At 47.7% G+C, this 23,352-nt stretch overlaps 1 protein-coding gene across 1 annotated transcript; it reads right to left on the reverse strand.

Moving 5' to 3' along the window:
* Positions 1 to 1,191: 1,191 nt before the first annotated feature.
* Positions 1,192 to 21,773, reverse strand: LOC147668670 (uncharacterized). Its single transcript, XM_086948531.1, has 2 exons — positions 21,635 to 21,773; positions 1,192 to 5,711 (listed from the first exon to the last, which is right to left on the reverse strand). Exon 2 carries the CDS (start codon positions 4,545 to 4,547, stop codon positions 3,504 to 3,506), a length of 1,044 nt encoding a protein of 347 aa, XP_086804657.1. The 5' UTR covers positions 4,548 to 5,711; positions 21,635 to 21,773; the 3' UTR covers positions 1,192 to 3,503.
* Between the last annotated feature and the right edge of the window lie 1,579 nt (positions 21,774 to 23,352).

Raw genomic sequence — 23,352 nt, forward strand, 5'->3', positions numbered from 1 at the left:
GTGCTGTGACATAAAACTTCCCCGCTTTCCGAACTATGTTGTGCTGGGTCTACCTAATGATCTTATGTTTCCGCTTAAATCTCGGATAAGCAGACAGATAGGCCTTGAACTAGGTGCCACTCCACACAATATATTGGCATTGTGTGGGACAGATAGACTTCCAACCCATACAGGCTGGCTGCATCGCATATGGCCTATCATGGGCATGGAGCAGATATTCTACTCTTTGGCTAACTAGGGGACTTCTTTTTCTCAACTTTGGAAGCCATTTATAGAGATGCTCTCAACTGAATTTAAGGAACTCACATGCCCCAAGTATTCACAAATACTAACTTAGGAAACCAATGCAGGTGGAACATTCATAGATTGCAATGGTGATCTTTATGAGAAAGGGCCGGAGCTAGGAGTGAGGGGGCTGGAGGATGGAGGGGGAAGGGAGTAGGGAAGGGGGTTGTTGGGGTAGACTCTTCAAAAAGAGGCTGGGTAGGCGAGGGGTACGGTTAATCAAGTTTTTTTTTCTTCATTGTTCATTTATGTACCTAACATAAAATTAAAAAGATACTACAAACCTAAAAAGCTTATACAAGCTCCCACATTAGGGATTCCATGTTGTGTTAAATGTGCATAGGCCACTGGTAAGCACTTGTATGTAAAAGCAGTAGGTTGCGCTATAATTAGTTACAAATAGATTCCAAGTGTAACACACATTGGGTTGTAACCTTTTATCAGTCAAGCTTGAAAAAACAACATAACTAGTTGATTCCTATAAACTGGAAGATTAATCCCCAACACAACGGATTTCTCTGGTAAAAAGTGTGAGAGTATTGTGGACAAGCACGACTCAAAGTTCCCGCAAATAAGTACCTGACCAAAACGTTGGTGGCGGCATGTTGCATGGATTCTGCTCAGGAACAGAACTATGCGAGGAACTACAGAACATTAGCAAGTAGGGACTGAGAAAACATACCACCTCAGTAGCTGTGAGCCTGAGCCAGACTACCTCAGTATCTATGAGCCTGAGCCTGACTATCTACAGTGCCTTACTTGACCCCCACCCTTTCCAGAGAAATAAGTGAGTTGGCACCCCAGAACACAACACTCTTGCCCATCTCAGGGATTGCGATAACAGGCCGCAATCTTTTGCTCTCTCACTCATACTTGTCAACAATCAGATAAACAAGAGACACAAAAGAAGTTTATAATATTTATTAAAACTATTGTGCTCAAAGATGTAGTGTGTGCACCACAATTAGACAACAAATGCATACCCAAAAATATCATTAGCATGGTTAACAAACCATATACCATAAAAAGCCCAGTCATGTTATAAGACTGCTTAGCCGAATAACCCCCCTTCTACTGAAGCTAAATGATTATATATTATAGATCTCTGGGATTTGTGGAGGACCCCGTACATAAGCATACATACGTGGATGTTTGACATCTCAGCTGACGCAGCACTCTTGCTTAAGGACCTTGACTCAGTGTGTTTTTTAGAAACACCTGACCTCAGTTATATGACAAGATATGTGTGCTCACAAAGAGAGGCTGCATTCGCATGTTATGTCTAAATGATAGTCCCTGACCAGAGAGAATAACAAGGGGCATTGTTGTTTGACCATTTTTTGTTTGTTCAGTCTAAATCACAGGAAAAGAATAAAATACGAAAACAAGTGCAGTTTCTGTGCGAAAATACAATGTGGCACAAAGGCAAGCATGTTATGTAGAAACATGTGTAAAATTAAACTTCCCTTTAACGCTAACAGTTAGGTTCACATAGTTAAAACGACAATGGGCAATGCAGGAAACACACGACAGTGGTTTTCCCTTTCAAGCCATTCTTCTGGGCTCAAACCCCTACTGGCCACCCTGCCAAAAGATAGCACCTCTTACCCTGGGCAGATTGTTTGCTCCTCTTCCTGAGAGTTGTTCTCAAATCTTTCCAGGAGGGCAGCAGGCTGTCTGAAGGACAACAGTTGTGTGCAACCAAAGACGGTTGCTGGAATGTTTTTGGGCACCTAAGTGACAACTTTCTAAAAATTGCCATTTATAAAATAGTTACATTAAACTCAGCGTGGGCATCTAGCTGGAATTAATGCAATGATTCTTTTGAAACCATAAAGTTTCACATTAGTAACTCCATTTGGAAGTTAGCAATACTGAGTTGCGAGTGTGTAACTCCACACTAACCAATGGGGCTACTAGTCTTAATACAGTGAAAACGACAATGGAGGGTTTTTGCTGTCAAGACATGTAAAACATAACGGATATCCTTCTCTTTACCATAATGCACCCTTCGTTTGAGGCTCGTTAGACCTACCCTAGGTGTGACTTACAAGTATTAATTAGGAAGGTTTAGGCTTTGCCACAGAGGGAAATGGCACAGTCGAGTTAGCAGAGTTAAAGCTGCTATGCCAGCCTGCATTGGCATGTGTGGGAGAGATGTTACACCTTGTCACACATTAGGGACTAATGTATTAGTAAACTTATACCAATTGGAGATAAGCCAATCAAACATACACTTTTGAGGGTCAGAGTAATGCACCGAGGCCTGGGATGCAGGGACCACAGGCACTACAGTCATTACACAGCACTAACTCCAGCAACAGTGGGGCAAAAGTATACGGGGAGCCTGCAAAAAGAGTCTCTCTCACACTTAACTACATAATTAAGCTTGCTCTTGGCTTTTTACAGTATAGCATTTCACATACTCAAAATAAAAATAAATATTTTTAAAAATAACCAATGATAATAAACACCTTATTACATGTTACGGATCTCCATACGCAATGATGTTTTTTCATGAGAATTAGTCACAGGTCAGTCACATTGCATTGAGGATATAACATGGAATTTTGTCACAATAAGACATTTTTTAATCTTGCTTTGTTGTTGCAAATAAGGTTGTATTGCACATTTATTTTCACAGGTGAGTATCTACATGTGTGCATATGAATTTATGATACAAGTAGTATTTTTTAAGGACAAACTGTTGTCATTGCAAGGGGACAAACAGTTATGATTGCGAGGGAATCTTAGTGAGTGAATGGGGTCATACAGACTTTAAAAAAGCTCTTGATCTGATACCATGGCAATGATGATCTTTACTTTTATACTTTCGTCTATTACGCACACATTTATATTTACCAGTCTCGTACCCCAGTGCACGGCAAGGTGGCAATGTTTATTATAAGAAGAAATTGTCAAATAATAGTATACGTAAGGTGAAAGAGAGGACTCTTATTGTATTTTGGATCTGACTTCTGGATTTGCTCTTGTAACCATTCTATCTCCCAAATGCTGATATTTTTCAAGTCCCCTTGCTTCAGTAGTATTCCACATTCAAGGCTATGAGTTTTCTACAATGAAAGGATTCTAAGATTATTTTACAATATCTGCATTTTTGTGAAGCTTTTCTCATGTTTGCCACAGAGAATTGCCTTTATTGAGGGTATCTGAGTGACGTTTCTTCTAGATTCGGTACAAAGAAAAGGTTTCGCTCATTAGTATGGATTCTCTGACAGGGATTTCTTATCAGTAACGCTTTCCATACATTCTGTGCATGGATACGGTTTCTCACTAGTGTGGGTTATTTGATGTCTTAAGAGAGCTTTCTTCCTAGTGAAGCCTCTCCCACATTCAGTACACCAATGCGGTTTCTCACCAGTATGGATTCTCTGATGCTTCAACAGCGTGGCCTTCTCAGTAAAGCTTTTCCCACATTCTGTACACTGATAGGGTTTTTCACCAGTGTGGATTCTCTGGTGTTTCAACAAAGTGCTTTGCACAGAAAAGCTTTTCCGGCATTCTGTGCAATGATAGGGTTTCTCACCAGTATGGATTCTCTGATGGGTGAACAGCGTACTATTATGAGTAAAGCTTTTGCAGCATTCTGTACACTGATAGGGTTTTTCACCAGTGTGGATTCTCTGATGGTTCAACAAAGTGCTTTGCACAGAAAAGCTTTTCCGGCATTCTGTGCAATGATAGGGTTTCTCACCAGTATGGATTCTCTGATGGTTGAACAGCGTACTATTATCACTAAAGCTTTTGCAGCATTCTGTACACTGATAGGGTTTCTCCCCAGTGTGGATTCTCTGATGGTTCAACAATGTGCTCTTCTCAGTAAAGCTTTTCCCACATTCTGTACACTGATAGGGTTTTTCACCAGTATGGATTCTCTGATGATTCAAAAAACTGCTCTTCTCAATAAAGCTTTTCTCGCATTCTGTACACCGATAGGGTTTCTCACCGATATGGATTCTATGATGCCTCAACAACGTACCCTTCTGAGTAAAGCTTTTACCGCATTCAGCACAGTGATAGGGTTTCTCACCAGAATGGATTCTCTCATGCCTCAACAATATGCTCTTCTCAGTAAAGCTTTTCCTACATTCTGTACACTGATATGGATTCTCTGATGTTTCAACAACGCATCCTTCCGCGTAAAGCTTTTGACGCATTCTGTACACTGATAGGGTTTCTCCCCAGTGTAGATTCAGTGATGTTTCAACAAATTGTTTTTCATCGTAAAGCTTTTCCTGCATGCTGTTCAATGATTGGGGTTCTCACCAGTAAGGATACTCTGGTGCCTCAACAGCGGACCCTTCAAAGGGAATCTTTTTCCAAATTCCGTGCAGTGGAAGGGTTTCTCTCCAGTATGGAATCTTTTGTGTTTCAACCAACTATATGTCTTAATGAAGATTTTCTGACATTCTGTACACTGATAGGGTTTCTCCCCCTTATGAAGTATCTGATATACCAACAGTTTGCTCTTTGCAGCAAAGCATTTCTCACTCTGCATACTGATAGGGTTTATCAGCGGAATGGAATGTCTGATTCTGTACAGTGATAACGTTTCTAACCAGTATGGTACTCCGATGAATGTACTGTATGCTAATCCAAGTGAAGATGTTCTCACATTTGGTACACTAATAGGGTTCCTCACCAGTATACATTATCTTATGCTCCACCAGTGTGACCTTATCAGGGAATCTTTTCCCACTTTCTGTTCAGTAACATGGTTTCTAACAAGTGTGAGCTATATGACAACAATGATTTCTTCTCAGCTAAGTTTTTCTCACATTCATTACACTGAAAGGTTTGCCGTGAGCACGGATTATGTGTTGCTTTACAAGTGTGTCATTCTAAATGTAGCTAATTCCACATTTTAGACAATTATAGCGCTAACCACCTGTGTGGACTCTCTGGTCTCTCAACAGCTTCTTTGGTTCGGTGGAGATCTTCCCACATTCCGTATACTGGCATGACCTATCCTATGAAGGAACTATTTGATGTGTGTGCAGCGAAGAACTTTCAGTGCGGGTTTACCCACATTCCATTTTTCAGCTTGATTTTCTGCCCACTAAGCATTCTATGATATTTCAACAGAAATGTTCTGGGGTCACGCTTTTCTCACACTCCTTACACTGGTATGACCTATCCTCAGGATATTCAGATTAACTGCTCTAATTTCGCATTAGAATTACAATTGTGGGAGTGCTGAGTGAACCAAAGATTTTCACACTCGGTATACTCAAAGAGATGATCTCTGGTGTGCATCCTTTAAAACTGTCCATAAAGATGAGCTCTGTATGAGCGTTTTCACACACTAGGTTGGTGTTTCTCCTCTGAACGTATATATCATAGGTTGTGTATCCAGGTCATCTGGTGCTGGGGTGCTGCACGTCTCTTCATCAGGTTGTTCGATTCTGTGAATGAGAAACAAATCTGTGAGAATGGGAATGAAATCAAAGGGACTATAACAGACAGAGAAACTGGATGAGGAAGGAGTGATTTTGAAGAGAAAGGCAGAGAAGGAGGGAGGAAAAAAAGGGGTATACACTTAAGATGTTAAGATTTAATGTCACAGTTAGAGCATAAACATAAAGGTCACTTTTTTTCTGATTGCAACTGGTGAACAACTCCAATCAGATCACGGCTGATCAGCCTGTGCAGTTTTGAAAAAAAAACATAACATGACACTTTACTGGTTGCTAGCCCAGCTACAGCACTAGTACACCCAAGATTGACCAGTAACTTCTAGGACTAGTAGAGTGTATGAACCGTCCCACCATTGACTCAGATTCCAAATACCAGAGCCCTGGAAGCACCACTGAAACCACCTTAGGATCTCATTGACTTTGTGAAGTAAACTTCCATAATGCAAGTAATATTGGATTACTTTTGTTGGACTTGGCCCTTCTGGCAGGTTCCCCCCTGAACTTTTTGCCTGGTATTATTAAATAATTATAGTGATTTCTGGTCTTTGCACACTTTGACACTGTGGCGCAGTGTAAAGTGCGTGCGCTCCCTGAGTGCGTGGGTGAGATTGGCCTGCTCTCCCATAGGAATGCATGGGGAATATGTGTGTCCCTGGTAGTTCCTGATGCGTGGGGAGTGCAGGTGCGAGTTTGGTATGTGCGGACTCGTGTGATTAAATGCGCAATGATGTATGCAGCGTGATTGTGTCTAGTGTGGAAGTGCCACTTCTAGAAGTTGGCATGTTTGTGTAATTTGTGTCTGGCTTGTGATTGGCTGGAGCTGGCTGGTGAGCCTGGCTCCATGAGTCATGATGGGTCTGCCCCGGTGGTGAGTGTTGAGATTAGCATGAGTGATGTGAGGGAGGAGTACACCTGGGACCTGAATAGGGCTGGGCTTTCCCCACACAATGCTGGCTCCGCTCCCTTTGGTGCATCTAATGAACATACCCCGGCCAGTGAATAGTGAGAGGGGCTGAGCCCATCAAGAGTGCTCCCAACCCAGCTGCGTCTGCTTTTGCCCCCACCCTGCACCCTGAGACAAAGGAATTCACTGTATAAAAAGGGGCTGTCTCCTTACAAAATGTTCTTGTTTCTAACTCGAATCTACCAGGGGCATGCTGCTGCTGGGGCCCAGGGGAAGGCTTGCCTCCCAGGGCCCCGCCCAGCCCCTGGACTGTTGATGTCCTGGACTCCTGAAGGACTTTGTTGCTGACTTTTGGGCCACTAGCGCATGTGGGCGCTTTCTTTTGGCCCCTAGCGCTGGAGAGCGCTTTATTTTACACTAGCGCCTGGGAGCGCTTGATTTTGCCCATAAGCGTTTGGTAGTGCTTTTATTCCACTTTTGCGGCTGCCCACGCCGCATGTTGCTGGGTACCTGCTGTTGACTTGACCCCCAGCAAGTGCCCACCTCGCTGTATTATTGATTTTTGAGGGAGCCTACCCCTCGTTGTATCACCGAGTTCACCGCCGCTGGCCCGGAACCCCTCGTGACGTCCCTCCCCGGGCCACGCTGGGATTGGCTGCCGGCCTGGGATACCCCCATGACGTCATTCCCCGCCGACCCAAGGAGATCCGGAAGTCCCGCCCCCGCCGTGGAGCAAGAAGAAGCAGGAAGCGGCGGGAGCCTACTCCGCGCTCCTGCATTGCCCAAGTGAAGCCGTTGCCCCCCCCCCCACCCCCTGGGCTCCCTAGAGCGAGGAAGAGCCCCGGAGAGCGAGAGGAGGCCGCAACGTCGGAGAGTCCCGAGGAGCGGGAGCTCTCCAGCCCAGCCGCCGCGAAGACCCGGTGAGTGCTCTTGAGGGAGAGGGGGGTGTCGGGGCACATTGACGGTGCCCGCCTCTCCCCTCCAGAGTGAGGCCCCCAGTGTTGGGAGGCCCGTGGGGCCTCACTTGATTCCGAGTCCTCCAGGGAGGGAATCCAACGTCCGGGGGCATCTGTAGTGAAAGACCCCAGAGAGGCTCAAGAGATATTCCTTTATTTACAAGCCCACGAGAGCTTCGGGGGCACATCGCTGCACAGAGCCCACAAGGCTCCTGAGTGGCGCAGTTGATTTCGCGGCCACTAGAGGCTCCTGGGCACACAGTTCTTTAGAGCCCAGGAGGCTCCCCACCCGCATTGTTAGTTTTACGAGCCCTGGGAGGCTCTGGGGTGCCACATTTGTCCTCAAACCCAGCGAGGCTCAAAGGGGGCCCAGTTGTTTGTGCCTAGAGCCCACGAGGCTCCCACGTTGTTCAAGGGCCCCAGTCATTAATACAGAGCACACGAGGCATCCCAGTTATTTCAAGGACCTAGAAGTCCCCCCATGTTTGGCGCAGTTTTGCTCCTCTGTGCGCTATGTGTATTCCTAGAGCCTAGAGGGCTCCAACAGGTGGCAGATGTATTACCAGAGCCTAGAGGGCTCCCGTGTGTGGCACAGTTTGGTTTCCAAGGGCCAGTGAGAGCCCCTGGCGCAATTTGCTTCCCAGCTGCCCAGCAAGTAGTGGGCAGCTCCACCGTTTAGGTTTTTCCTTCCTAGGGACATGTGTTCTTTGGAATAAGGAGCGGGTCGCACTCCTTCATCCCTACCTTGGCCTTCCCCAGCTGCGCAGCACTTAGTGCCAGCTGCAGCGTTTAGACCCGGTTCGGCGCCCTGTGCCCCGATACACTCAGCGACACTCACCTTGGACCTCGAAATGAACTGCCATATTCTGTTTCATCGACAATGACACAGCAATCAGACTGCGGACTGCACTGTTCCTCTTCCTTTGGACTTGTCATTTCATGATGGACTCGGGCTAGCCCTCCATGGGCCAACATTGCAAAGTGGGGTTTGCATGGCCCTGTACTGCTCCAACTGCAACACTCCACTGAATGTGCATTAAACATTCACAATCACACAGATGTGTCACGTCTATAATCTTTCAAGTGTGGAAGTATAGATAAATGTAGGGTCATTGATTCCCTCTTATGTCCATGTTGCTCAGGTCATTGGACTTGGGCCACAGGGTGACATGCTGCCGAATGCAGTCCGGGTGACGCTGACACAACAGGGACACACGCATTAGTTACTTCCTTGTCCAGCCAAGTACGGAACCATGCCAAGAACCCCGGGGTCATTGTTCAAACCCTTATGCTGGACCGGCATATGCCAGGCCAGCCCACTCCGCTTACGCTCAAAGGGGGCGACAAAGCTACATGTCCCAGGTCTTCCCTGTAGTGATCTGCTGATTACAGGTCTAGTTGTCAGCATGCCACAGCCACTCCTTCACGGCTGGCTTATACCCACACACATCCAGCACACGGGTCACAGGACATGTGACCCTGCCAATAAAAAGGGCAGGGCGCATGTGCTCAACACCATTTCCACTGTCTCTCTGGGTGTATCCGTGTGGTTATTTATGCATGAGGACCTAGGGCCCTACAACATCCCATTCTCCAGGGCCGGAGGTGACATGATGGCATCCGCACCACAATACTCAATCATAGAGGGCCCATGACTTGCGGGGCACAGACCTGGTGGCACCGGATGCACTGTGGCCGGCACAGGCACACCGCCACAGGACGGTGACTTTCGGTGCACTGAGGTAGGGGCACCTTAAGTGCTGAGCGGGTGTACACCCTGCGATGATGCCCCGTCCGGGCGGTCCAGACTAGTGAGGATCACTATGAGCACTGCTGGACCGTAGTGTAGGCCTGAGCCAGCGGGCAGCACGGGCCGACCACCACATGGTGTTGCTTCACGGGTCACAGAGTTAGTGGCACCGAAAGGCTGAGCAGGTGTACAGCCTGCGATGATGCCATGTGTGATATGTCCTCTGCCATAGCGAAATCAAGACCCAGAATCAAGTGTGAGACCTGGTGGCCCGCAGGGCTGCATGATGTGGAGGGTGCCATGTTTGCGGGCCCTAGGCTAGGGGCTTGCACCGGCACGTTGTGGGCCCTCTTGTAGATTCGCCGGTGGGGGAAGGTGAGCAGTGAGGCCTGGGTGCGCAGGGGCGGGCATGCACCGATGGGCGGCGGGAGGGGCTGGGGTGCAGCTGCCTGGGTGCGCAGGGGCGGGCCTGCACCGCTGGGCGGCGGGAGGGGCTGGGGTGCAGCTGCCTGGGTGTGCAGGGGCGGACAGGCGATGATGGCGTGTGCAATTGTATGTACTCTGCCATTTATGTATCTGGACTCTGTTTCAGATGAGGGACCTGGTGAACTGCAGTGCATACCGGCACGTGGTTGGAGACACACCGGTGGCAGCAGGTGAGCAGTGAGGCCTGGGTGCGCAGTATTTGCACTCTCTCTCCCTATCCCTCTCTTCTTTTCACTGTGTGTCTCTCTCTCCCTCTCTTTCTGTCTTTCTTTCTCTCTCTCTCCCTCTCTCTCTCTCTCTCTCTCTCGCTCTCTCTTTCGCTCTCTCTGTCTTTTGATGAGCGCACGACACACCATCTTATCTGGATTTTTGTCTTGCAGGCTGTGACATACAGATTGTTGCAAGGAGACCGGCCATGAATCTTCAAAATTGTTGTTTTGTGTTTTTTGTGTTTTTTGAATAAAATGGTTGGCTTGGTAATTTGAAGGTAAATGTGTGATGCTCCTTTCTGTGAAAACACATGCATGTTACCTGTTGTGATTGTGCGACATCAGGTGAATTATTTTGTTCATGATTCATGTCATTTGTGGCCATGTTTTTTGCGCCTGATATCGCAGGTAAACTGGTGATATGGGCTGTTAGCACCAGCTTGTGAATGGGGCAATACATTTATCGCCACTTTGGCTGTGTTAAAGTGCTGATAAATCCTTGAGAATATGCCCCTCTATATTGAGACACAACTAATATTTTGGTTGAAACTGTAAGATTATTTTTTTTTTCAAAGTTTGGATGTGGGGCTCAAACATGCAAATCTGAATTTTAAGCAACACCACTTGCGTAGTGAACCTCGGAAGCCTGTGCCTTAAAAGGTGAAAGTAAATCTGCAAACCCAAGAATGCAAAATGTTGTTGCCAAAAAATGCCATAATAATGGGGGGTCACTTGTTATTGATTCTTTGACTCCAGTCCAAATTAACAATCTGGATTGTACATTAGATATATAGACAGGTGACCAGGTTTCAAAGCGTGTTCGACGGAGAGCAGAATTTTTACATAACCTCCATCATATTTTTCTGTAGGTGGCCCACCCCAACCTATGAGTACATGTATGAAGAAGCTTGTGGTATTGTTGACTGACAGTCCGATTTGGGGTGATACTGTTATTGAGAGATTTTATGATGATATTCATTCTTTTTTGAGAAGGTACTTCAGTACTTGGAGCATTTGTAGTGACAAGTTAGAACCTGGCTGGGCCTACTCTGACTTTCATCTGCCTGAAGTTAAGAAAAACCTGTTTTTCATAACGTATTGACAGCTATCCCGGAGAAATGGAGTTCTTCAACCTCATTTAACAAAGAACTGTGTCCTGTGACAGTAGTGTTCAGTCACTTTATTTTCACAAAAGTATCAGATTATAATAGTTTTGCTGATAATAAATCCTTATTTGAAGGTCCTACCTTTAGCATAAACGACTTCATAGAAAACACTCTCAGACACTTTAGACATGCCTATTTCAAAGTGGAATACTCTGCTAAAACAATATCCATTCATTTAAAGCTGAAGAGATTACAAATAAAATAAAGTGCTGCAATAATGCTGCAACATTTAAATTTTTGTGCCCCAAAATTAGCAGATTTTTGCCACAATATCATGGGGGTCTGCTCAGTGCTCCTGAGCGTCCTGCAGCCTCAATGTTCCTCTGAGCTCCCTGCAGCCTCAGTGCTCCGTTGAGCCCCCTGAAGCTTCTGTGCACCCTGCAGCCTTAGTGTTTCCCTGAGCTACCTGCAGCCTCAGTGCTCTTCTGAGGCCCCTACAGCCTCAGTGCTCCTCTGAGGACCCAAACGCCTCAGTGCTCCTCTGAGCCATTTGCAGCAGCAGTGATTATCTAACCCCCCTGCAGCCCTAAGTCTCCTCTTCGCTCTCTGCAGCTTCATTGCTCCTCGGAGGTCCAGCAGCCTCTGTGGTCCTCTGAGCTTTTGCAGCCTCAGTGCTCCTGTCCCCCCGCTGCCTCAGTGTTCCACTGACCCCCGTAGCCTAAATGTTCACCTGAGCTCCTGCAGCCTCAGTTTTCCTCTTAGCCCTCTGCAGCTCCATTGCTCCTCTGAGGTCCTGCAGCCTCTGTGGTCCTCTTAGCTCCTGCAGCCCAGTGCAGGCCCAAAGAGCTCGGAGGCAGAAGAGAGCTCAGAGGAACGCAGTGGCTGCGGGGGAGCACTGATGCTGCAGGGGCTCAGAGGAGCTGCAGGGAGCTCAGAGGGGCAATGAGGTTGTAGGTGCCTCAGAATAGCCCTGAGGCTGCAGGAGCTCAGAGGAGCACGTAGGCTGCAACTGGCTTAGAGGAGCACTGCGGCCACAGAGGTTCAAAAGAGAACTGAGGCTGCATGGAGATCAAAGGCACACTGATGCTGTGGGGGGCCAGAGGAGCATTGAGGCCCTATGGAGGTCAGTGGAGCACTGAGGCTGCAGGGGCCCAAAGAGGACTGAGGCAGCAGGGAACTCAGTGGAGCACTGAGGCTGAAGGGAGCTCAGTGGAGCACTGAGGCTGCAAGCTGCTCAGAGGAACACAGAGGCTGCTGGGTGCTCAGAGGAGCACTGAGGCTACAGGAGCTCAGAGGAACACCGATGCTGCAGGGGGCTCAGAGGGGCACTGAGGCTGCAGGGGGCTCAGAGGGGCAGTGATGCTGCAGGGGGCTCAGAGGAGTACTGATGCTGCAGGGGTAGACCTGCTGGATATGTACAGGGTTTAAGCACAATGAATCTGGTCAGATGTTTTTGATACTGTTTATGGAGCTAGGATGGACTGGGTTGGTTCAGGCTAATCCCAATCGATGTTAATGTTGTTAGAATGGACCATATAGTTTAGATGCAGCGGAGGTGGTCAGGTGGTGCTATAGTGGTGCTGTGCTGTTGCTGGGTAATGGTGAGGTGGTACTGAGTGTTGTTTATGTGGTGCTCCACTGATGCTTCGATGTGCTGCTGCGGTACAGTGTTCCACTGATGCACTAGTGCTGAGTTGGTGCAGTGGTGGTGTTTAGAGGGTGCTAGCGTGGTGATGTGCTGGTGCCGAGTAATGTTGAGGTGCTGCTCGTGTGGATCTGCACTCGTCCTGAGTGATGCTGAGGTGGTGCTCCCAACCCCTGAATAAGAGCTCATAAACCTGTCCCTTTTGACGAGGATGTGCCTCTGAGTCTGAATGAAGCACCTCAGCTCAGATGGCCACACCAGCACAGACTTTCTAGGACAAAAAATAAATGTCGCTGCACACCTTATGCCTGACCTATGACAAGCACTGCATAGGGCGCCAGACATGGACAATGATGTTAACATGACCAGAACACTCAAACCATCTGAATGCATAACCTATAGGTATTAGCTGGCAAACCGGAAGCCATTCTATCCAGCTCCACAAAGGCAGCATTAGGCATCCATAATCTTCCTTGTGTTAAATTTAGACTCTGGACTCCACAGATTAAACAGGCCGGTAGGTGTGAAAAACTAGTATGGCTAAAAGTTACTGGTATAAAGGGGCATGGAGTGAAGTGTTCTAAAGGTAAGTAGAGTGTAATGTTATGTAGTGGTACAGCGCAGAGAGGAGTGGCAGTGCATAGAGTGGAGGTGCACAGAGAGGCAGTGCACCGAGTGGCGCTGCACAGAGTGGCGCTCCATAGAGTGGAGTAGAGTGCAGTTGTCTGGAGTGGCGTTGCGCAGAATGAAAGTGGCGTTGTGAAGAGTGGGGTTGTGTGGAGTGACAATGTGTACAGTCGCATGTCGTAGATTGGCATGGAGTGGTGTGCATTTGTGTGAAGTGGCGTGGTGTAGAGTGGAGTGCTGTTGAGTGGAGTAGCATTGTGTAAAGCAGAGTGGTATTGTGTGGAGTGGAGCGGCATTGAGTGGAGTGGCATGGCGTTGAGTAAGGCGGAGTAAGTATATTATCCTTATCTTAGGTACCTCCCCCTCCGCCTGGGACGACTCTTGGTGGCTAGAGTCCCTTGGAAAAGCTCCCATCACGACGGACCACGCACGGAACCTGGGCGTCATCCTGGACTCATCACTCTCTATGAACAGACAAGTAAACGCCGTTTCATCATCTTGCTTCAACATTCTTCGCATGCTCAAAAAAACATTTCGCTGGATCCCCACCGAAACCAGAAAAACGGTCACCCATGCACTGGTTACAAGCCGCCTGGACTACGGAAACACCCTATACGCCGGTATCACCGCAAAACTCCAGAATAAACTCCAACGCATCCAGAACGCATCAGCCAGACTCATACTAGACATCCCGCGTAAAGACCACATCTCTAGTCACCTGAAAAACCTCCACTGGCTCCCCGTCAATAAGAGGATTACTTTCCGACTCCTAACCCACGCACACAAAGCACTTTATGAACATGGACCTGAATGCCTCAACACACGTCTTTCCTTCTACACCCCCTCGCGTCAGCTACGATCCTCCAACCAAGCCATTGCTACCGTACCTCGCATCACTAAAACCACCATGGGAGGTAGATCCTTTTCCTACCTCGCAGCTAAAACCTGGAACTCACTCCCCACTCACCTTCCTCTCACTCAGAACCATCTAGCATTCAGAAAGCAACTTAAAACTTGGATATTCGACAAATAACTCCCCACATTTCTTCAAGCGCCTTGAGACCCTCCGGGTATGTAGCGCGCTATATAAATCTTTTTGACTTGACTTGACTAGAGCGGAGTGGCGTTGCATACAGTGTGTGCATTGGTGGCTGTTTCTTCACAATATTAACGATAATATTGCACCAAAAACTCTATGCTGAATGTCTAAGATTCCATATAATATGCTCCACAGGGTTCTATGCAAAGAAATTAGTACATATGGCAAAGAACGCCAAATGCCCAAGACCACACCGTTTTATAGAGGTGAGAAGCTATGACCAGAAACCATGAAGTTAGAAACAAGACTTTGCAGTCTAGGTATTTGTCAACTCCAGCTTTCCATAATGCCAGTGGCCGGCTCCTCAGAAAAACGTTCTGCCCTTACAATTTTTTATAAGAAATTAGGGACCAGATAAATTTACAAATCAAAATATTACCAAGTGACGAACATTGTATTACAGTGTTTAAATGTCACCACATCATCGTTGCCCCAACACACCAGAGAAATGAAAACTCAACAGACCATTTATCAAAAAGCAGAGCTACGAATTTGCTTCAAACCACATTTACCACTTGTTGCACCAATTACATGCAAACAGTAGTTAGGAAAGTGAAAGAGGCATGCCCATGAAAGTTACTGAAATATTTAGCACAACCAGATCTTAAGCTAACAGTTCCTATCAGCAGGTTGTTATGCAGCACAACAAACACTATTACATACAGCAAGATGGTGTGTACATGACGTTACACATATTTATTGTATGAAAATAAGTATATTACACAGAATGCATTTCAATTTGTATCTCTGATTGTATCTCAAGTAACCTTTACCATAATGGTGTACCTTTTATCATAAAGTCACAGAGGGTACAGGTGGTTTACCAGTATAAGGAGAAGATATCTCTGGAGTAGACATTTTTTACTCTAATCAGTTTACATCAGGCAAAACTGAGGCATAGTTCTTTCTGCCTTATGCAAAATGCCGAAAAGTGCACATTTCATGTAATACATTGTTGCTCAAGAATACACGTCCACAAACAAAAATTTCACAAAAAGCCTAATCAAGACCTGACTGACTTAAGCTTGTTGCTTGTGGAAGAGGTGTGGCGCAGCGGCCAGGGCGACTGACTCCGAAACCTGGGGGCTTGCGGTTCGATCCCTGGTGCCAGTGGCAGATCAACTCAGCACCATGTGACTCTGGGCAATAGCTCACTTAATTTTCCCGACGGCCCCCAGCGCCATGACACCTTCGGGCAATTGTTTGTGCATTATAAATAGTGGACATTTACATTTAATCGAATGAAAAAAGGCTTTGCTTACATTGTGTGCCCCCATATTTGTGCAGGTGCTGCTGAGAGAGGGAGGATTTGGGCAGGTAAAAATGCATCCTGCCAACACAAACTTTCCATAGAGCAGCACTGTGAGAGGTGAGTATGTGCGAGACGAGACGCCATGCAGCTCAGGCGAAAAATCAAAAATGCCACCTTGGGTCAATCGGCAAATGCTGCTCACTGCTACGAGGTCACAGGGTATGGGTGGTGCCTTGCCTGAAAAATGCCAGGCCAGGCATTGCCCTGACACACGTGAGAGCAGTCAGTGCTGCCTGATTAATTTTTGTTGTCTTTGAAGATCAAACAGGCCGCGCTGCGAGAGACCACGTGATCCACACAGAGGCTAGGCGGGGGGTTGCTCAGCTTGATTGAGACCAGAGTGGCCTGTTTCAAGTTTGTCTCATTTACATCTAACGCGACCACTGCTTGCCAATACAATATTATTGTTATATATGTATTGCTCAACAATATAATTTTATTGAGAAGAGACTGGCCAATTACAGGGCTAACTAACTTAAAGGTGTTTTGATTGAGCCTATCAGAAAACACAGAATCTTCCACACGATAACCCAACATCCGGCACAGTCAAAAACTTAACACAGCACCTTTGGAAAAGGGTTTTATTTTACAGAATGAAAGGACTCTCTCTTTAGAATAAGGCTTGGGGTTTTATTTTACACAATGCATGTTGTGTTCCGGAAAAGATGCAGGAAATGTTGGAGGTGAGAAGAAATTTGCGTTTTGAGCAAGCACTATGTCCTGGTATATTTTGTCCACTTTCTGGCCAAAGAAGGAAGCCAAAGCCTCAAATTTCTGTTTACTGAGCGCAGGGGGTCTAGAATGGGGTTTGGAACCAGCTAGCTCTGACCGTATTAAAGAGTGTTTTGGAGCAGTTCAGAGTGTTCGAGATGGTGGTGGAGATATAGTCTGCTCGGGCGGTTCTGCAAAGAGTGTGATATATGTTTAGGGTGGCTTTGTATCTGATTTTGGATTCAGGTGTATAATTCCTTCTCCACTTGCCTTCCAAAACTTTACAGTTGTGTTTTTTCTTTTTTCAGCACTTCTGTAAGCAAAGGTGCTCTGGGCCGGTGATTGTTGGCTCTATTTTTTGAGAGAGGTAGGCAGGTGTTAATGACGTTAAGGATCCATTATTGCACCGAGGCTGAAAGCAAATTCACCAATTGTTTGGGGAAAGGCATGTGAGAGTTTAAGATATTGTTTATGGCACTGATATCGAGTTAGTTTTTTTCTAATTCCTGGTTAGGGATCCTGAGTCGGAGTTTGGTGCAGGTTACGCAGGAAGAGACAGGTTGAACCTTGTGAGAAAGTGATCAGACCAGCATATGGGGAGTTCCAGGGAGCATTGAATCTCAACAAGGTTGGAAAAGATGGAGTCTAACAAGTGGCACACCTCATGTGTGGACCCGGAATTGACTAAATTATCATTAAAAGAAGCCAAATCAGAAATCAGATTAGTGCTAGTTTTATATGTGGGATTCTCTAGATGGAGATTTAGATCACCCAGAATTGAGAAATTCGCTGTTTTTATGGCCAGGGGCATTATTAGTTCAGGGAAAGCAGAAGCCCTGGGACCAGAAGGTCTGGGATACTGGGGTTGGGATCCTTAATCACTCAGCAGGAGATGGGTCAATTGGTTTATAGCACCAGCTCAGGCCTTTTTACCTTCCGGGCTTCTCCTCCCCCAACTCTCCGGATACAGGGCAGCCTGGTGCCATCTCAACCCCCTACCTGGGTCAAGTCCTCTCCCAGCTCCACTCACCTTCAAGATTCAGACAGTCAATCCACCTTTCAGGAGAGACCCACAGAAATGCTTAAAGCATAAAACTCAGCCACTTTCTAAAAGACTGGTTTCTGAACACTCAGTGACAAAAACACTTTTACAGAAAGATGCGTTATGACACTGTGAGTTCATACATACTAAACTTCACCTCTCAATTTTAAACTTCTAGGAAACTAGGCTAACAAACATAACACCCAGCCTCCTCCATTCTGTCCTTTGGACAGTATGGCCTTTCAGCAGTGAAAAACGAAATGGAGTTTTTCACTGTCAGGACATAACACACACCTTAGTATATGTCCTGCCTTTTACCTACACTGCACCCTGCCCAGGGATTACCCGGGACCTACCTCAGGGGTGCCCAATGTGTATGCAAAAGGAAAAGTAAGCCCTGACAAGTGGTTGCACAATGCTGTTCCATGGATCCCTCTCTGCTAAGGGGGCCCTCCAAGGGTGCTGGACCCATGCCAACCCCCCCTGGAGTGGTACCCTGGGGAGACCCATCGGTCAGGATACTACCTCTAATTATCCTGTCCTCTAGGTTAAGAGTGGGTCTACCTTGGTCCCTCCTAGGGGACCCAGCCCCACTGACTGGACACTGTCCCCCTGGTGTCCCCACTGGGGAACACAACCCTCTCTTAACGTTCCATTTATTTTTCCGGGCCTGCCACTTAGGAATGGCACCCACAAACTTCAGGATAGAAGGAGCTCTGACTCCAGACTCCCCACGCCCTCCTGACGCTAGGTGTTCTTCCCCACACTGCTGGACACTACGCACGAGGCCTGCACTTGGGGGCTACCCTACGCCCCCCCCCCCCCCCCCACCCAATGTCGGGTGCTTCAGGTGAGAAGATAGGATGCTTGACGCTGCAGCCACGGGGATCTGGAGACGTCGACGATGACCAAAGTCCGGAGGTGAGCTGTCCCACAAAGGATGCTGAGTGCTGCGGGGTCAGTGTCCTGATTGAACACCAACAAGCCTTGGCAACGGTCACCCACGCGGGCAGAGGAAACCGGTTACAGTGAGGACCAGCAAGGTCCTGGGGACTCTTCAAGCTATGGGGAGTCACAGCACATCTGGAGCAACCAGGAAAGCCCACAAGAAATCAAGTTACTTTCGTAGGGACCCACAGGCCAACGGACCAGGGATTGCGATGGAATTACAAGATAAGTGCAGAGTTCTTAAGTCAGATTGGCCGGCTGTCTTGTAATGGTCAATCCGACATGCACTCTTCTGCTCAAAACAACTGAGCAACTGAATAACAGCCAGTGTATTGGAGCCACAGGCCACCAGTCACAAAAGTAACGCTGGGTTAGCCTGCTCCATCCAATCCAGGTGCTTCTCTCATGCTGAAAACAGGATTGGGTAGTGTGCAGGATTGGTTAGGTTTGAGTTAGAGTGACCAGACAGCAGACTCAGAGGGCACAGGCTTTTGCAGTGGACTTCCCTTTGTGGAGAAGGTCAACTAATTTTAACCGCACCCTGCTGTCGTTTTCTATCAAGAAAGTTAAATATTGGCAGTTTCCAGAAAAATTAAAAAATATGAAAGTCCCTCAGCAGAAAGCAATTCTGGTATTTTACTGACCTCTAATGGTCGTTTTCTATCAAGACAGTTAAATAGAGGCAATTGAACAGACGAAAGTCCCTAAGCAGAAGCAGACAAGTCCTAGGGCTGATCTCCAGAGCCCACAAAGTACATACACATATAAGTATACACTAAAGTATATTCAAGAGGTCTTGAATGCTGGACCTAAAAAGTAAAATTGCACGTTAAAGAGAAAATGATCTTAAACATCAAATAAGTCAGTGGCTACAGTGTCACCCTGGACGTCAGAAAAGCAACGGTGAAGAAAAGATTGAATATCAAAAAGAACAGTGTTTCAGTATCGCCCTAATAGGTCCATGCCTACAGTGTCAAAGTGTCTCAATCACAGCACGAGCAGCGGATGGACACTAATAAAGACATTAATCAGTAATTGTTCCATGCTTCATGGAAGAGAAACATACGAAGGCAGAAAGAGAAACTGGCATGCGCTGACCAATGAGAAGTGAGGAAATGAGTGACAACGAAGTCAACCAACGGTTTGGATACTATTTTTCTCCAACTGTATATCCAAGTCAACACCTGTTTTAACTGAACTCTCAAAGAATAATAGGTTTATGCAGTCAATGTTTACTCCAGCAGGCTGTTGTAGGTTTAAAACTTATTTACGGTTTGGCATAGTAACCACCCTTGAACTCAATCCCCTATCAGAGCTGAACCTCTTAAAACAATGGTTATTTATTTTACAGGAAGTAAAGTGGATCAGTTAAAATACTGGACAACACAAAACAGATCATTTGAATATCTTCTGAGCCAGATATATAACCACAGTTTTGAGACACATAATTAATAAAGCACTATGAAAGAACTGGGGAGTCAGTCAAACAATGACATCCTCAAAGTTTCCATCGAATGTGAAAAAGATGCAAAACAGGACACAAAACAATGTTACACACGTACGTAACGTTTTATGATATATATTTGACCACTGTCCTAGTTTCTGAACAGTCGTCTGATCAATGGAGGAGTTGTAGTGAGTTCGTGAAAAAGCAGTCGAGGTACGGCCGATATACAAAGACAAACGTATAACTTGGGGACTGGGGTTATACACCTTTGTGAATCAAGCCCCCCAATCCAGTGTCATGGTGGAGGGGTGGAGAAGTGAAGGCACAAATAATCGGGCTTAGTGCCTCTGTGATACCTGCTGTAGCGTCCCTTCAGTGTCCATACAAATATATGCATTCTCTCTGGAACAGGAAAGACAGAGCCAGCAGAGACTTGGCCTCTGTGTACTCAAAGGCGCTCTGTCCGCACTTCCCAGTGACCACTGCCGGTTGGACTCTCCAAGAGAGAGTGACTGATTACTCCAGACACACCCCTCCATCCCAAGAGTGATTGAATACTCCAGGCACACCCCTCCATTCCAAGAGTGAATGAATACTCCAGGCACACCCCTCAATTCCAAGAGTTAATGAATACTCCAGGCACACCCCTCCATCCCAAGAGTGAATGAATACTCCAGGCACACCCCTCCATCCCAAGAGTGATTGAATACTCCAGGCACATCCCTCCATCCCAAGAGTGATAGAATACTCCAGGCACACCCCTCCATCCCAAGAGTGATAGAATACTCCAGGCACACCCCTCCATCCCAAGAGTGATAGAATACTCCAGGCACACCCCTCCATCCCAGGAGTGATTGAATACTCCAGGCACACCCCTCCACTCCAAGAGTGAATGAATACTCCAGGTGCACCCCTCCATCCCAAGAGTGAATGAATACTCCGAGCACACCCCTCCATTCCAAGAGTGAATGAATACTCCAGGGCCACCCCTCCATCCCGAGTGAATGAATACTCCAGGCACACCCCTCCATCCCAGGAGTGATTGAATACTCCAGGCACAGCCCTCCATTCCAAGAGGGATTGAATACTCCAGGCACACCCCTCCATCCCAAGAGTGAATGAATACTCCAGGCACACCCCTCCATCCCAAGAGTGAATGAATACTCCAGGCACACCCCTCCATCCCAAGAGTGAATGAATACTCCAGGCACACCCCTCCATCCCAAGAGTGAATGAATACTCCAGGCACACCCCTCCATTCCAGGAGTGAATGAATACTCCAGGGCCACCCCTCCATCCCGAGTGATAGAATACTCCAGGCACACCCCTCCATTCCAAGAGGGATTGAATACTCCAGGCACACCCCTCCATCCCAAGAGTGAATGAATACTCCAGGCACACCCCTCCATCCCAAGAGTGATTGAATACTCCAGGCACACCCCTCTATCCCAAGAGTGATTGAATACTCCAGGCACACCCCTCCATCCCGAGTGAATGAATACTCCAGGCACACCCCTCCATTCCAAGAGTGATTGAAAACTCCAGGCAAACCCTTCTATCCCAAGAGTGAATGAATACTCCAGGTGCACCCCTCCATTACAAGAGTGAGTGAATACTCCAGGTACGCCCATCCATCCTAATATGTTTCAGCCGGGTTTCCGCTCCTCACCTGTCCTATCCGGGACTCCTTCGGTACCTTCGGATCAGGTCCCAGCCCCGCCCTGCGGCCCCAACAGTCCTTGGTTAATATTGTTTTCACTTGTTGCACTAAGACAACTGCCGGAAGTGGAATGGAAACCGGAAACGCATCACTTGCCCGGGTCCTTCGACCTTACCCATAGGAGCAGGCGACTCACAGGCGCGGCCAATCGTCACCAGTATAGGGAGCAGCTGCCAATGACACGCGAGGACGTCATCAGCCCGGAAGAGCGGCTCGATGCACTTCCGGTGCAGAAAGAAACGAAAGTGAGACACCTGAATGAACAGTGCTCAGCAGGGCTTTGCCCCTTGGTTCGGCCCCCCCCCACTCCCCAGGGGGAGGGGGGACAGTGGCTGGACCGGGGGTCTCAGTGGAGGCCACCCCCGGGAGGCAGAGCCCGAGCACCCAATGATTGGCTCGAGATAAGGGGAGCAAAGGCAGGGAAAGAGAAAAGAGCGGGCCCACCAAGCATTGGGGCTGGGCCAGCTCAGCCATAAATTTAAGGTAGGAATGTGTAGGGGGATTAAGGGCTATTTAAGGGTGGGCACCGGGCACAAGGCCCTCTTTTCTCCGGGGAACAAGCCCACCAGCTCTAACTCCCCACCCGCCCCTCCCACCCCGCAGCTACAGGCCCAAGCCTAATGCACTATTATGCAGTTATATACTGAGGGGCCCCTCCATTGCTGGTCATTTAAACTTGTCACTGGGTAGCATAATCGCATACCCATTGTTTAATCCATGGGCCAATGAATACACCGTTTTGTCTGAAAGCAAATAATATGCGCATAGACAAAGGGACCAATAAGCCACAGCGGCCATATCTCACATCCTAGTGCCCCTCCACGTTGGGGGACATATCTCACATCCTAGCGACCTTGCATTACTGGCACTTTGCAGCAGTGGTAAGACATCGTAGAGTCTCTCGTTGCTCAGATGGGCGGAATGTCTGAGTTATAGGTTCCCACGTCTGCATTGCGAGTTGAAGAAGTATAATGCGTGGCTTATGGTGGTTGAAATGTCACGGTAATGACGCTGAAAGTATGAGTAGGTCACGCAAGGGGTAGGGGTCAAGGCGAAGGGGTGCAGTAAAGCAAGAACACGGCAATAAAAGGGGGGGGGGACCAGGAGGGGAGTCGGTATTCGGCGCTGGGGAGAGCGGGCAAGGCTAAGGCCGGGGGTTTGGGGTGGGGGGCGAGTTGGGAGAATGGTGAACTCCTAACGCCTCCCTCCCCCTTCCCCAGTGCGCCTCCACCAGGGCCGGCAGGGGTAGGGGGGGCAGGGGGGCAGGGAGAAGGATGATCGGGGGTTAAGGGCGTGTCATAGACAGACGGAGAGGCTGCCGCACGAAAAAAGGGGTGAAGGGCTGGAGGTAGGCGAGGGCAGCTATATACAAGGGTGTCCAATGATGAGAACTAACATGTGGTTTCTTTTATAGAGTGAATACGGTTCGAATACAGTGGACAGTGAAGGACAGAGGAACGAACAGAGTGGGGCCAACAGTGGCGGAGGTCACTGACTGGGCAAAGGGTCAGGAACGAGCACAAAGGGTCGTGACGTGACGGAAGGTGAGTCAAGGGACAAGGGGGCGATGCGAGGCAAAGTCGTGGAACACCCCGGGGGGGCCAGAGGACAGCACAGCAAGGCCGGGGCACCGCAGGGGTCGGGGCGGCACAACTAGTGGGCTAAAG

The sequence above is a fragment of the Lissotriton vulgaris genome, unplaced genomic scaffold (genome assembly GCF_964263255.1).
Source record: "Lissotriton vulgaris unplaced genomic scaffold, aLisVul1.2 SCAFFOLD_1450, whole genome shotgun sequence".
NCBI lineage: Eukaryota > Metazoa > Chordata > Amphibia > Caudata > Salamandridae > Lissotriton > Lissotriton vulgaris.